This window comes from Rousettus aegyptiacus, unplaced genomic scaffold, assembly GCF_014176215.1.
Source record: "Rousettus aegyptiacus isolate mRouAeg1 unplaced genomic scaffold, mRouAeg1.p scaffold_m13_p_16, whole genome shotgun sequence".
NCBI lineage: Eukaryota > Metazoa > Chordata > Mammalia > Chiroptera > Pteropodidae > Rousettus > Rousettus aegyptiacus.
In genome coordinates this window covers 2,857,885-2,873,418 of record NW_023416291.1, presented here as the reverse complement: position 1 = coordinate 2,873,418, position 15,534 = coordinate 2,857,885, and the positions used below count along the sequence as shown (strand labels likewise).

The 15,534-nt window shown below is 45.9% G+C and overlaps 1 protein-coding gene across 1 annotated transcript; it reads left to right on the top strand.

Annotated features, from left to right (window-relative positions):
• Positions 1-2,613: 2,613 nt before the first annotated feature.
• On the top strand, positions 2,614-12,264 carry IL21 (interleukin 21). Its single transcript, XM_016135504.2, has 5 exons — positions 2,614-2,958; positions 3,067-3,102; positions 7,496-7,651; positions 9,141-9,218; positions 9,308-12,264. The coding sequence occupies exons 1-5, from the start codon at positions 2,812-2,814 to the stop codon at positions 9,329-9,331; spliced, it is 441 nt and encodes a 146-aa protein (XP_015990990.2). The 5' UTR covers positions 2,614-2,811; the 3' UTR covers positions 9,332-12,264.
• Positions 12,265-15,534: the final 3,270 nt, after the last annotated feature.

Below are 15,534 nucleotides of genomic sequence, written 5' to 3'. Positions count from 1 at the left end.
GCATAGTGATAAATTCAAGTGAAACGCAAATTGGGCTCCGCAACTTAGAAAAACACTGTCGACCGTGAGCTCCAGGAAGACGCCCTCACGCCCTCACGCCACGCAGCAGGCTGCTGAGAAAGGCCTCGCCGGACACCGCATCGCCCCCGTCGCTCGGCTCGTGGCGGCCGCGCTAATCGCACTCCCCTCTCTCCTTCCGGGCGCCTTGGCCCCTCCACCTGGCCCCTCCACCTGGCCCCCGCCTTCCCACCCGAAGCTCAGCAAACGACATTCCAGCCGTTGCCGTTCTCTCCCTATCACCCGCCGCTTCCTCTCTTTCCTCTTCCGCAAGAGTAAAAATCCCATATCTAGGTGGATTACTGCTGCTGCAACCGATCACCATCAATTCGGTGGCTTAAAACAACACAGATTTACTATTCTACAGTTCTGGAGGTCAGGAGTCCAAAATAAGTTTTATGGGGCCAAACTCAAGGCGTTGGCAAGGCTGCGTTCATTCTAGAGGGATTCCAGGGACAAAGCTGTTCCTTGTCTTTGCCAGCTTCTAGAAGGTGCCCGCATTCCTGGCCTCCTGGCTCCACAGCACTCTGCCCCCTGCTTCTGTCATACAACCTTCTCGACTCTGGCATTCCTGTCTTCCTCCGATGAGGACACTGGGCCCCCCTGGGTAACCCAGGATCCTCTCCCATCCCTAGATATTTAAGTTAATCACAGCTGCAAAGTCCCCTTTGCGACCTGTGAAGGTAACATATTCAGAGGTTCCAGGAATCAGGACAAGGAGATATTCACAATGCTTAACAACCGATGTGCCACTTAAGGCAGGGGCTCTGCCTCTCAGAAGGACCGCCGGTCCTAACACTGGGGCAGGCCCCCGAAGACGGCCGGCATGCTGGCTGGCGGCTGCAGAAGGCTGGGGTGTCTCAGGCGGTGGGGCGGGGTGCTTCTCTCTCAGCGGGACCAAAGATTTTTGACCTTTTCCAAGCAGCCGGGCCACAGCCATGGGTTCTGGCTGAAGGCCCTCGTCTGGGTCAGTGTGGCCCATCCAGGCCCCTGCAGACTCCACCCCCCTGCCCCCGTGACCGGCACACACCTCCTGGGACCACAGCTGTGTGCACTTCAGCCCCCTCACTCGGGATGTCTGTTTAAGCCTCACCATGACCTGTGATTAGACTGTACACTTATTTCCCTATTGCGAGAACATAGTCAAGGTCGTACGTGCTATTACTTGTCAGAGCCTGAATCTGAACTTGAGTGCTCTGATTTAGAAATTGAGCTCTTGACCACTGTGGTTAGTGTCTTCAAGGAGACTCACATCTCTTTAGGCAGATAAGGAATGCTTGCAGAAAGACGACACAGGCAATGTCGAGGTGCCGAGCGGCAACCCCCAGTTCCTATGCATTTTACAGGTTCATGGAGAACCCTCCCCTACAGAACTTAATGTTTTTAGGGAGGATTTCTTGGTCATAGAGTAAGAAGTCTTATTTGCTCTGGAAGACCAAACCTGAATACTCGTGAATATTCTATGATAAAAAGATCCTAGTCAAACTTCAGAGCAAATCAAGTCCAGACTATAATTTATCTCAGCTACAAGACATTCTAGAACAAAGTATGGCTGTGCGCATGTAATGAAATAAAAGGATAAATAAAATCTAGAGCGAGGACTTTTATCCGTACGACGTAACTGACTGTGGCACAAAACGACTTCTTGCGAGAAGACGACATCCGACGTTCTCGGAGGGGTGAGGAGCAGCCGGGACAGGAGAAGGGGGGCGATAAAACCGCTTCTGGGTGTGCATGTCGCCTTCTGCCTGTCAGAGTCAGCACTGTGGCCTCCATCCCCAGGGGGAAGTGTGCCTGGCAGAGATAAGCAACACCGCACGAAGGGAGAACGCGTCGCTTACGGGTATTTTTAATCTTGCTGTTTGAAAAAGAGTTTTTGATTTGGACAGGCATTGGTGCTTTGCGGCCATTTACTTGAAGCATCCTATAGCAGAGCCCGGCATTAAAGAGTGTCTCTTCTAATGGAGGCAGAGTGAAATCTTGACCGAGGTGGGGTGCCATGAATTTCTGCAGAGCCCCTGAGAACTACATATTCTGTGCAGAAATCAGACTGTTAAATAAACTGTTAGGGACCAAGGTTAAGGTTATTTAAAGATGCTTTGGGGAAGGAGTTGGAAGCAGATTCTACTTTAAACCCTTTAACCTGATTAAGAACCTAAAATATTCTTACTAATTTGGAAAATACCCCTGATCTTTAAAATTTCCTAAAAGGCAGCTCTCCTCCTACCTTTCTGATGGAATGTGGGATGGTTTCAGTCAAAGGCACAGATGTCACCGTAAGAAAAAGTCCTGCACCAAGGTGCCCGCGGCCACTTTACTCATTATCGAAGTGCCTTATGACTGTCAGGGGAACAGGTAAGATGCAGGGAGATCAAAGTGTTTTTGTTTACTTCATTCAGGTCTTGTAGTACCTACTGTTTACCATGCACACTTTTTGATTCATGCTGAAAGTTGGAATTCACCCGTTTCTCTCTTTTTCCTGTCTAAGGTGCAGATGGAGCACATTTTGGTGACTCCATCGATCCCTGCCCCCACGCAGCAGCACACACACGTACACCTAGCCAGTGGAAAAGAAAAAGCGTTACTCACATTCATCCACTTCACAAAGGTTTCCAGGCTGCGATGGGAGGGCTCTACCTCTCCCTGAAGGATGAATAAATAGGTAGCGTTACTGACAACCTGGTCACAAACTGCAGTGAAAACTGAGACCAAGGTCTTGCTCCATTGGCACTCACGAGATCCAGTCCTGGCACCATGGAGAGGATAATCATCTACCTGATGATCATCTTCTCGGGGACAGTGGCCCATAAGTCAAGCCTCCAAGGGCATGATCGCCTCTTGATTAGAATGCGTCAACTAATAGATATTGTTGAGCAGCTGAAAAATTATGTGAATGACTTGGTAAGGCCATACTTGTCACAACAAAATTTAAATAATGTTCTTCAATTAATATAAAAAGAGCTTTTTGACTTATAAAAATAACTCAGAATGAATTTTCTTTTGCTCTAGGATCCTGAACTTCTGCCAGCTCCAGAAGATGTAAAGGTAAGACCAGTTGAATTTATTTGTGCATGTATATTTGATGTTTTTAAATCCAACTAAGAAAGGCATTAACATGATTATTTAGGAATATACCTAATTTCAGTGAATTTGGAGGTGTAATAATTGGTAAAAAAGTTCTTTCTATTTTGGTCAAATATTCATTAATTTACCAACAAGCCAACCAATAAAACACTACATAGCTTACAAAATATATTTATATCTCCAAATATCTCTTAGTATTCCCAATTAGCACTGCTGAGACAGAATAACAAAAGTAGAAAGTAAATCTATACTATGATCAGTTTCTGAACAAAGAGCAATTAATTACATTTTAAGAATCCTTGTGCATGAACGTTCTTGAGCCTTCTTTATAAATCATATCTAAGAAATATAGACACATACCATAAGAAATAGAATTCACCTTCTAATAAGAAAGAAAGAAAAAAGAAAGAAAGAAAGAAAGAAAGAAAGAAAGAAAGAAAGAAAGAAAGGAGAAAGAAAAGAAAGGAAGAGGGGAGAGAGAGAAAGAAAGGAAGGAAGGAAGGAAAGGAAAGGAAGAAAGCAGAGCACAGGACAGCCTGGAGGAGCCGCAGCGTGGGAAGGAAGGCGTCCTACAGAATGTCACTCTCGCGTACCTTGGCCTCAGTGAGTCTTCTCTTTGGCCTTCAGTGAGGTCTTTTGAAAGGACCATTTTCAACAACTCATCTCATTCTCTTAAGCCATTTAAATGCCTTCGGTCCCTGAAAGACGAGGTCTAGCATTCAAGAATGCTGTGTGCGGCTCTCTTCCTTACTGACTTCGACCTAGTCTTCAGGTTTGGCACCCTGAGAGTGCAAAGGGCACTGGGGAGCGTTTTGACTGCCACCAGCCTCTCGCTGTGTAAGTCAGAATAACTGTACAAGTGCTACCAGTAATCAGGGCACCACGAAAAGGAGACTTATGGAGATACATTGCAAAGAAAACAATTATCGTAAATGACTGTGTGTAAAAGTTTAGAAAGTGAATGAGTCACAACTATTGCTTTTCTCTAAAATTCACTCTCTAGCTCTGAGCCTAACCACTCTCATTTAGTAGGCCCTGTTCTAACAAGCAACATCTAAAATGAAAGTAGCACATTCAGTTTATTGGAAAGACTTTTCCAATAAGTAAGAATATTTCTAAATCAATGTCCTAATTATCAAAGCATAGACTTTTCGGCATTGCATGCACTTTGTTTAACTGCTGTGGTTAGAGATCTTTCTGGAGTTTTCGTGCTGCAGTCTGTATCTTGCAAAATAAGAAATAAGAAAGACACCCCAATTTCTAGCTTGAGCTGACCTAGTGGGTACTTGCTTTATACACTTTGTTAAAGAGAGGTATTTTTTATCTTACATCATAATATGAGGATTTTGTTTCGGTGACACTGTGGCCATCTGATAATGGGATCAAGCAGTTCTGGCTGCGATCCCAGTGAGTAATGGTGTAACTAAGATCTTTAAGCTATGTTGGCTGGCAAACTCAGGAAGGAAGGAAATAGTTCAAGGCCACGGTAATGTTGTTTCAAGCTCTTCAGGGCTAGAATCAAAGCATGGCCTATAAGAGTCTCAAAAAGGCTAAAAGCTTTAATGAAAATAAATTCATTTAAATTTTGCACATACAAGCTGATAAGTAGTGATTATCTAAGGCCGCCTCCAACTGGCCTCGTCAGGCATCTTTCTTACTCTTTGTAATCATATAACTGGGGGTCCCAAAACGGTGGTGATTTCAACTCTCCCCCCAAGTTCTCATCACCAGAACAACTCTCAGTGCCTGGAGAAACTTGTGCTGTTTACAGTTGTATGTGTGTTGGGGCGGGGGGGGGGGGGTGGGGGTGGGGGTGGGGGTGTTTCTATTGGTATCTGGTAGATAGAGGTCAGGGATGCTACTAAACATTCTAGAACGCACAGGACAGTCTGACAACAAAGAATTGCCCGGCTCACCATGTCAACGGTGCCGCTGATGAGAAATCCTGAGTTAACCGTAGGTAGTATGTGGGACGGAGGTCCTTTTGCTTAATTAGCAAATGTGCTCATATAGGGCTTTCTCGGGTGGGGGAGGAGTATGGAGGGGGAAGTAAGTAGGTTAAAAATAAGCTATAAGGAGGCATATATTTTCAAATATTCAATTGCAAGACAGCAAAGGCTCGTGCACCTCCTTGCAAAAGCCAGGCTTGACTAACCAAAGAAAGGAGTGGTTTGTTACTCTTGCTTCTGACTCCCTGACTGCTCCCCCAGTTCCTCACACTAAGGTGGGACAGGTATGTCCCCATGTTTTCATGTGCTATAAAGGACGAGGGGAACGAAGCTTCACCCGCAGAGTCTGCTGGCACCAAGTACAGCACAGGAAAGCCTCGCTTATGCTCTCAGACGGTAGCTACGTATGAACGCATCATCACCTGGTCAACCGCACAAGTGCCGGGGCACCTGCGGCTGCCTGGACGGGGGCTAACCCATGCGCTCCCCTCTGGGCACAGCCTGCTGCCAGAGGTGAGCGGCCCCGCCTCTGCTCCTCTGAGGCCGCCTTCAATGCGCACCCCGGCCGCACGCAGCCATGGCCGGCTCTGCCGCCTGCAGAAAGCACGCAGCAAACCGCTGCTGGCCCTGGGACAGGACGGGCCCTGGGACAGGACGGGCAGCAGAGACAGCCCCGCCAGGCAGTGTGAGCACCAGGTGCCTTTTGGGGGCGAAATCCATCACCACTGGTCTTGACCGCCCTGGCAATACTGCCTCAAGGGAGCTGGTTCAGTAGCTAATTCTACGGAACCTAATTTTCTTCCAACACATACATGTAAATGTTAACTCAGCAAAATGGGCCTCTGTGAGAAATGCTGGTTTCTCATATCAGCACAGATGAAGCAGTTAGTGTTTTCAGTTTCAGCTGGAAAATTTACCTCTTTATATATGAATATTATTTTTTCCAGTAAGTTAAGCCGGTTGTGGTCAAAAAGAAGAGAAGAGAAAAAACTTCAACAAACATGAACATGTGGTTTTCAAGGAAAAAAAAAGTGCTATAATTAACATTTATAAATAGATTCTATTAAATAAGCATTTTGGCAAACGTACGGAAAGGACGCTGCCTTGTCCCTGTGAGAGGCAAGCTGCTGCGACACGAGGAAGCCAGATGAGCTGGCTCTCGGCTTGCGGCTGCATATGCAAAGCAAGCTGAGGCCGCCGCGTCTTACAGATGCAGGGTATCAACCAACATGCACATAGGGTGAGCATATGGGCTGGAAAATGCAAAGCAGGCCAGATGCTATTTTCAGCTGACTGTCCATGAGAAGAGTCAGGTAACACCGCTGTGCATGGGACTGCCCTTGCAGGATCTGAGAGGGGCTGAGGTTTCTGGTTATTTGCCCGTGGCTTCCACATACATTAGTGAAAAGAAGATACGGCAGCTTTGGGAGGGGGTGGAATAGCACCAGATACACACACTTGCTGAAAGAAAAAAGTAACTGGGAGACAAGTTCTTAGATCAGCATTAAAATGTTGCCAACAAGTCAGTATAAATTTTGTTCCTCCAATGAAGTCCATTTCCTTTTCAGTTCGATTTCAAAGATTTTGACTTATTCACTAGTCAGCAGTAATTTGACTAAACCAAGAGACACATTTTTGGTCCTTTCTGTCCACTTCTCCATTCTGTGAGGCTCTTACTTACTTATTCTTACTATCTGAGGAACTGTCTTCCCACCCATTGGCTGGGCAAGTCTCGAATTCTGTTCCTGACTGCTTGATGCAGGCAGAATCCCACCCGGCCTGAGAATGTGAACGGCACTTAGAGAAGCCAGGGGTGGTCTAAGGCAGGGGCGTGACTCTTAGATGAGGACTGCGCCATCGGAGGCCAGTGCCCACTTCCTTCCCTCAAAGGAGGGGCTTCACCTCACTTCATTTGTCAGCTCCGCAAATATTTCCTGGGCATTCACTGGCAACAAGACGCTATGCCAGGCTGAGATGCTGCTGTTAAATATTCTTACATGCATTGTAAAGAAAAACAAAAAACAAATGAAAAAGATTCTTAGTCGGATTACAGTGTAACTCACCCCAAGCTGCAACCAGTCACGGTGCAATTTTTAGAGCCTCATAATTCAGAAAATATGTTTCAAACCAAACTAACTCTCCCTTACTCACAAAACACGAAGGCCCCGCGTACCACCCCGCCCTCAGACGGAGAACCAGCAGGTTCCCGCAGGGCACGTGCACACTGCAGGAGACCCTTCGCTCCGGCCCGAAGCCAAGGAGCGCGTGAAGTCATTCCTGGCTGGTCTGTGGAAGCGAATGTGACCCAGGACACCATGCCAGAAGTTGAAAAAGAGGACCAGGAAGGTCGTTTTTACTTTTGGAATAAGTCTTGTTAACATATATACAATTTTTTTCTCTTTCAGAGACACTGTGAGCGGTCGGCTTTCTCATGTTTTCAGAAGGTCCAGCTGAAGCCAGCAAATGCGGGAGACAACGAGAAGACCATCCACGTGCTAACTAAGCAGCTGACGAGGAAACTCCCTCCCGTAAATTCGGGGAGAAGACAGAAACACAGACTAGTAAGACTGTCATTTGCTGTCTATTTCATCTGCACTGGTTAGCTACACCCAGCCCACTCCCCGCGCAGCCAGAGCCGCGGCGCCTTTCTTCCTGCTACGCTCTATATACGGTGCTGTTTTCAGACATGAAGTCAGCTCTTCAAAGTCCACAGACTTGAAGTGCCTAGAGCCCCACCTGGAATTTGCTGACAGTCCCTGACAGTTGGAGTAAGTTCATACAGCTCCCCAAGGTGAGGGAGTCACTAGGCAGAAAAGATAATTGCGACTTAGGAGCTAACAATATTTTGGTCACATATAACTTGTGTTCTTATTGACAGAAGGTATATCCTGGATTTCCTACAAGAAAAGACATAGCCTATAAGAGACCAAGATAAACCTAGAACCTGGCCTTCCTCTCTTAAAAAATATCACTGCCCTGTGCAATTGCAGAGTCAGCACTATGTTTAAATAGACAGACCCCATTATTTGGCTGGGGAATTTCAATTGTCCCTAGTTTGGGGTCCCTGTGACCCTCTTGCATATCTCTTCTTTTGCTAATGCGGGAGCCATGCTCATACTCTCATGAGTAATTAATCAAAACCGGTGGATAAACACATAAGATAAATTACTCTAATTTTTTTTTTTATCAGTTCTCTCTCCTCCAAGGAATTTCCCATGTGATTCAAATGAAATCTTAATTACATTGTCAAAATTATTTTTATTCCTTTTGATTTCCCGGCCAGGTTGTAATGTGAAAAGCATCCCTCACAAACTTTCCTCAGAAAGAAGGGAGCTGGGGGTGTCTTCCTAAGCCAATATCACAGACTCCAGAAATGGCAGTGTGGCACTGAGCTCAGAATTGTCCCGATAGGCCCTACATCTGACGATGGGAAAGTGAGACCAAAGAGCTTAGGGGACTTATCCCAAGCCCCACAAACAGTAAGAGCCAGAATGAGAACGAGGATTCATATCTTCCACCTATCAGTCAAAGCGCTCACCACCACATCAGATTTTCTACTTTTAGAAATTTATCAAGTAAAATAAACAAAGATGTACATGAAAAACTATTCAGTTTTTTTGAAGCACTGTATAAACCAGTGAAAAGTTAGCAGCAATCTATGTGTCTCAAAATAGTAATAATTCAGTCCTATGTTGGAATACAAAGTAACCATAGTATATTACATTCTTGAAAAATATTTAACATGTAGGAAATGCTTGTAATATGTTAAGCCTTAAAAAAGAAAAAGCAAATTACCAACTAGTGTATATAATACAAAAATGAAAAAAATCACCAGGAAAATATACATTGAAACATTGCAGTGGTGATCTCTGAGAATGAGGTTACATGTGAATTTCCCCATTTTTATTTTCTGAACAATTTTATGGACTTCTCAAGTTTTTTCGGTGAACATGATGTATGTCTCTTATTGGAAAACAATAAATTTAAAGTGAACATTTTATTTAACAGGAAAAACATTTTAAAGACTGTTACCTTTGCATTGATTTCTAGACATGCCCTTCGTGTGATTCTTATGAGAAAAAGCCACCCAAGGAATTCCTAGAAAGACTGAAATCGCTCATCCAAAAGGTATCAAACTTAAACTGGATTTGATTCTCTGCCTCGTCTTCATCCAGACTGCATCTGTCTCGGTTACTCATGGTATGCTCTCTCCGCAGATGATCCATCAGCATCTCTCCTAGAACACATGGACTGTGAAGGTCCCTGAGTACCTGCCTCGAAGCTGGACACTATGTTACACACTCTAACACAGCAGCGAAACGCGCCTCTGGGTATTCCAAATGGAGGACTACAATATGTTAGTGATGGGGGGAAATCTCAGATAAGCGTTCAAAGTTAGGGTTATTTCCCCAAATTACTATGCAGTACTTCAGTCTAATTCACATGCTCTGTGTTTGGTCAACTTGAAAAAACTTTCTACTAAATTAGAGTCTGATTTCCTACATTATGGATTTCTACGACTTCTAAAGTTTTTACTTTATTTTACTGCCCAACTATGACATTTCTTGGTTGGGAAAAAAGCTTAAAATTTTCAAGCAAAAATACAGTTTGAGAATTTATTGATCTTATAGTAACCTTGATCTTGATTACTGCAAGAATGAGGTCTCATAATCATAACTTTAAAAGTTATACACATTTATTCAAGCTGAACAATATAGAGGCATAAGGTCAAAATGGAAAGTTGAAGCCTTTATTCTTTTAAGGAAATGAAAATTGAATGTTTAAAAATGTGTATCCGAAGAGTTTACTTTTTATCTCAGAATATCTAACATATAAATATATAATTTATTTATGTACCAGGGGGATAGCTTTACCAGATGGCTACAAAAAAGGTCTTACTTTTTTATTGGGATTTAGCGAATATTTAAGTAGTGTACGTATGAATGTATTTATGGAATAGACTCTTAGTCTTTGTTTTCTTTAAGTGTTTAATAGTACCTTCCCCAACTCAAGTCCGCTTATAAGCTAAAACTTTATGCTTGTGGAAGTGGCAATTAAAACCTATAGAGGGACACCTGCCAGGTGGTCTTCTGGAACCCAGTAGAGTTTTTGAAATGTCCTGTAGCTTTCTTCTCACCTCGTTATAACAATTGCGTGGGAGAGAGCCAACAACTCCAAATGTCTGTTTCCTTCCTTCTTCTTTTTTTTCTCTCTTCTTTTAAAATGGCAATTTATGTTTGTATGCTTGGCATAAGGCAAGTTCAGTCAACTACAGAAAATCAAATCAGAAGACAAAGCAGGAGGCCAGGAACCCTGGCCTAATAGAACCCGACTTCTGCACAAACATGGGTGGCAGGAACACGCGGCCTGCTCTGCCACTTCGCCTCCAGTAGTTTATTTAAATACGAAGTTAAAAACTCTAGAAAAATGAAATTCTCACGAGAATGTTATAAGCTATTTGAGAATCTCTTGTTAAAATGGCAATGAGTGTGCAAGAGGTTGTGTGGGAAATGCTTTACGCGCTGAGAAGAAACGTTATCTACTTAAAAGTTTTCACAATAAGTACAGACTAATCCATCGCTCTAAAAAGTATGTTAGGAATCAAGTATGGCATCAAATCTCAATGAAATGTTTTATTGTTGGAAATAGGGTATCCGCTTTAAAGATGTTTAAATGCTATTACCAAGGAACTGTGTAAATAGTGCGCAATGACGCCCCACATGTAAAGCCCGCCTCAGTGTCTGGGGTGCCCGGCCAGCGTGGGCGCAAAGGTCTAAAGCAGGCACAGAGCTGACTTGAGAAAGGTGGGGGCTTTTCTGTTTGTTTCTGGGTTTCTAATTGTTGATTTCTTTGACACTGTGATTTTATATTTAAAATAATATATTTATTTTGGTGTGTGTACTGTTAAAAATCTCTGTTCTAATCCTTTCGACCAGAGATTCTGCCTTAAAAGATAGTCTATTGGGGTGTCGGCTGCGAGCCTTCACTAACTTGAGTGTAAAGACTCGGGTAGAGACCCTTGCAGCACCCTGAAAGAGGCAAAGCGGCAGGATGGACGAGATGAAGTGAGACCTGACGGCCCCACCCCCCATGGCTCTGTGCTCAACACTTAGCAGCATCACTGTTCACCTACGGACGGTGACTCAGGGGACCTGAAATCGTGGGGCTTCGCATTTCCTTATCAGTAGAATGAGGTGTTGATGATAGTCTCTTCTGCCTTTTTTTAGAGCTTTGTGTGTCTATGAGCCGCTAAAGTTCTGGGCACTCTTCCAGAAACATCTGGCCACACTTCTGAGTAAAACTCTCTACTGAATCTGATATCCAGTTGCTTCATGTTGTTTCAAAAGCATTGTAGCAACGCCCACGGTAGGAATGAGGGAAATGCTAATAAATAAATAAGTAAGTAAGTAAATAAAGGAAAGAAGAAGGAAAAAAAGAGAGAGAGAGAGGAGAAAATGTTGCCGCAGGCGTGGGCGTTCAGGGAAATGAGACGTGGCCTCTACCGCCTTGGCGGACGGCGTCGTCTCTGGACACTTGCATAGAACTGTAGCATTATTGTCTGTATCACTGCTCTGTTGTACTTACATCTGCATCTGAGAATTCAGTTTCAGTATGAAATATGTACTTTATAACTTAATGATTATTTATTATCTATTTGGTTTAAATGTTCATGTTCATGGCTCCTTATTTAAGACCTGATCGTATTAAATACTTCCCAGTCAGTACAACTGTCTGTTGTGATTCCCTGGAGACCCTTCATTCAGTCACCTTAGCAGAAAATAAAAGAGGATACTTAGTTTCTGGGAGCACCTAGTTTTTACATGGATACACTGAAGACAATCTCCTCTCCTTACACAGGGTCACTGAAATGGGATGTTCTACTTCCGGCCCCTCCCTCTAGAAAAGCGTGACCCCTGCGGCCCTCTGAGCACATGCCGATCCGGGAGGGACTAGAGACCCCCTCCCCATGCCCGTGGGTTGCTTATACGCCCTGTGAAAACCGCTCTCCTGCTCTGAAGTTTACTCCACCTGGCTTGTCTGTCCCCTTACCTCTTAGTGATGACTCCATCTCCTGAACCTTCCTCCATGTTTGCTGAGGACTCGGGCACAGTCTTTTCCTTGAATCTAACTTTTGCTGCCATAGTGGGGGACTTCAGCACCCACGAGGCAGGTCTCACCCACACTGTGGCTTGCTAGAACCTGACTGCCTCAGTTCCAACACCTGCACCCTTTACCCCACCCTCGGCCCGCTCCCCTGGCCACGAGCCAGACTTCGTCACCTGCAGCCACTCTGTCTGAAATCCTGACATATCTAAAACGATCACCTGCTAGTCTCCTAGTTCTCAAACCACGCTACTCCCATTCCATTGGTCCTGAGACCCCATCACAGCAGCCGGGCCTTGGGTTTATTAGTCCCCGCCTCACCGAACCTGAGCCCCCATCGATCCCTCGAACTACTGACTCAGCAGCACACGCGACCCTGCTCATTTCCAGAACCCACCTGCAGACGCCCTGCCTCGCTGCTCCATTCTGGCCCCTGATCCCGTTCCAGACACCGGCTCTGGCCCCTCGCCTGTGGGGACCCTTTCAAACTCTGCAGTTTACCTTCCTGTAGTCACCTTCTCGCTTCGCTCTCAGTTTTGAACATTCACATGCTGCCTCTATGTACTCTGGCTCCCGGGCTGGTCCGGCAGGACCCGGCCGCACGTGGGGGAAGGAGGTCTGCGTGCTCACAGCTGAGCCCTCCGAGAGGGCTGTCTGCACGTGCATCTGCTTGCCTTCCCCTCCTATCCACTTTCCAAACCACTGCGACCCACGCCCCAGCACTGGATCCTCCTCCTGGTCAACGGTGACCTTCAAATGACCTGCCTCACATGAATGTCCCAGTCCTTATCTTTCACGATCTCGTCATGGCTTCTGCTGCCCTTGACCGCTCCTCCCCTCCTCTCACTGGGAGGCCGCCCTCCCTCCCGATTCTCACCTGACGGCAACCCTCAGCGTCAGTGGCCAGTGTGCTTTCCTTTTCCTGTGTCCTCCCCTGGGCAGCTGACATTCCTGAGGATTCTGGCCTTTTCGCTGCTAACCTTTCCCCTCGGCAGCTGAATGAGTTCCTGTTGTTTTAAACACACCTCCTCCTTGCTGCAGACCCCTAAATCTGTAGATAAAGGCTGGGTCCCTCTGCTACTTCCCAGGCCCAAATGTCCAGCTTCCCCCTGGAGATTTCCATCTTTTTCTCCCAGGCCGTTCACCCCAATAGGCCACGCTGATCTCCTCACTTTCTCCCGCTTCCACAATCTTCTCTGTTTTCCAACGTTTCCTAATCTTGACTGATGCAAACACGTGGCCCGGCCTCCCGGACTCTGCCTTCTCGCTCATACGCCGTGACCATCTGGTCACCCGGCCTCACTACTTCTATCTCTTAACTCCGTCCTTTCTTTCCTACGCCCTCTGCCTTCGTGCGGGCTCTCAGCAACGGATGCCGTAACTTCCGACTGGATTGCCGCTCTCCCGCCTTCCCCTCTTCCCCGTCTATCTCCTCATGGCCACCAGAGCGATGTTTTATAAAATCTAAGTCTGGGCACGACGTCCCCTTATTAAAAACTTTCACCGTCCTCTGGAATAAAGCCTAGGCTCAGCGCAGGGCACGCAGAGCCGCGCGTCGCCTGTTCCGTTCAGCTCCGGGCCTCCCTTCACCTTGGACTTCACATCCCAGTCAGCCCGGTCTGCTTCTGGGTCCCTAGACACACCACGTCACTTCCTTCCTCTTGGCCTTTGTCCTCTCCCAGTGACCTCTCCCAGGAACACTGCCCCTCCAGCTCTGCCTGAATGCCAGGAAAACCCTCAGGCTGCTGTGGATATCTGACCTGGTTGGCACTCCCTCTAGAAAGATCTCTGTCGCCAGCCTTCTCTTGGTGACAGTGTTACTCTCTCCGCTTTTGGAACTGGAGCCTGCTTGGGTTATTGCACTAAGCGCGGCGCACACAAACTCATCGACTTATACGTCCGTTTCCCTGTCCAGAGTGCAGCCCCGTGGCAGAGCAACTGTATTTTGCTAGCACAGTGTTTCCCGTGCAGTAGAAAACAGAGACTGGAAAACAAACGTTAACAAAACTGAACTAAATGCAAAATATCTGTTTGTGCATTGAAATCTTCCATGCCGTCTCTTTCTCTCACACGCTGACTCCAATTTCCGCCGAAGCCAGCCATAACTGCCAGCTGGTTTAGGCCACCACAGCCTTTCACTCGGGTGATCGTGACATCTTCCTAAACAGTTCTGCTTTTGTCCTTGCCCCTCCCCAGAATCTGTGGGCAAGCACGAAACCTGAAGGATCCTTTTAAAAACTCATCAGAACATGTCACTTCTCAGCTCCAAACCTTCCGATGGCTCCTCTCTTATTCAGGGTGCACGGGAGCGAAGCACCGTTGGTCAGCCCCCTCCAGCCCTGGCCCCCCTTAGCTCATTTTCACCCTTCTTACTCGCCTCCAGCCACACTCTGCCCACTTCCTGTTCCTTGTTGGGAAGCATTTGGAGCCCTCCCCTGCCAAATGCGCCGTGGCCCCTCCCTCACCCCCCTCGCTCCCACGCTCCGCTGTCACCTTCTCCACCGGGCCTTCTCTGATGCCCACCGAGCTGTGAACTGCACCCCCCGAAACAGCCCTGCTTTACTTCTCTCCATGGCACTGACCACCTGGCCGTATAGATCTTAGTAATTGCTATATGTGGTCTCTGTCCCCCAGCAGAATGTGCCCTCAATGTGGTGGGAGTCAGAGATTTGGCCTGTTTTGCTCACTGACATATGTCTGGCACCTTGGACACAGAAGGACCTCATCGAATATTTGTAGAAAGAATCGGTGGGCTCTGCATGGCTGGCCTTGGAGTTCTCCCACAGAGTTTTGATTCCCGAGGCTAAGTTTGTCTTTTCTTTATTATGCAAATGAGGAACTATCGGTTTTTTCCCTTGTAGCTTCTCCCTGATCTCTGGGTACCATGTATTTTCTGCAAATTTCCCCCCCTTCTCTTATCAGATATAACCACACCCCATATTTTTTAAATTAGCCTTCAGCAGTCTAAAATTTGGAAGAGTAAAATGGAAAAAAATTGCACTTATCATTAAAATTTTAGCCGAACTATTTTTCTAAAAAAAGCTTCAGGGTTTCTATTGTCTAGAGTTTTTGATTGGTAGGTAAAACATCTTAACGTTTTCTAATCATACAGTTCGAATTCTCCTATATGATATTCTTTCTCCCCTTACAAAAATAGAAAATTCAAAGATTTACTTATGTATCTCTAGAGATGTCTTTTTTCTACCTTCCCTCCTAACAAAATCTCTTTTCAAGAATATTTCCTTGTATGTTACAAATTATTTTATTTTTCTCACTCTCTTTAGCTTTCCTTTATTGACTCATTCTGAACAAGAAGGTGAGGTGCTACGGAGGAGCTCTA

Excerpts from the sequence above, each read along its gene's own strand:
- IL21 (XM_016135504.2), top strand. The coding sequence starts at position 2,812 with ATGGAGAGGATAATCATCTACCTGATGATCATCTTCTCGGGGACAGTG. Across the intron at positions 3,103-7,495 it reads CAGCTCCAGAAGATGTAAAG|AGACACTGTGAGCGGTCGGC; the intron begins GTAAGACCAGTT and ends TTTCTCTTTCAG. Across the intron at positions 9,219-9,307 it reads TGAAATCGCTCATCCAAAAG|ATGATCCATCAGCATCTCTC; the intron begins GTATCAAACTTA and ends CTCTCTCCGCAG.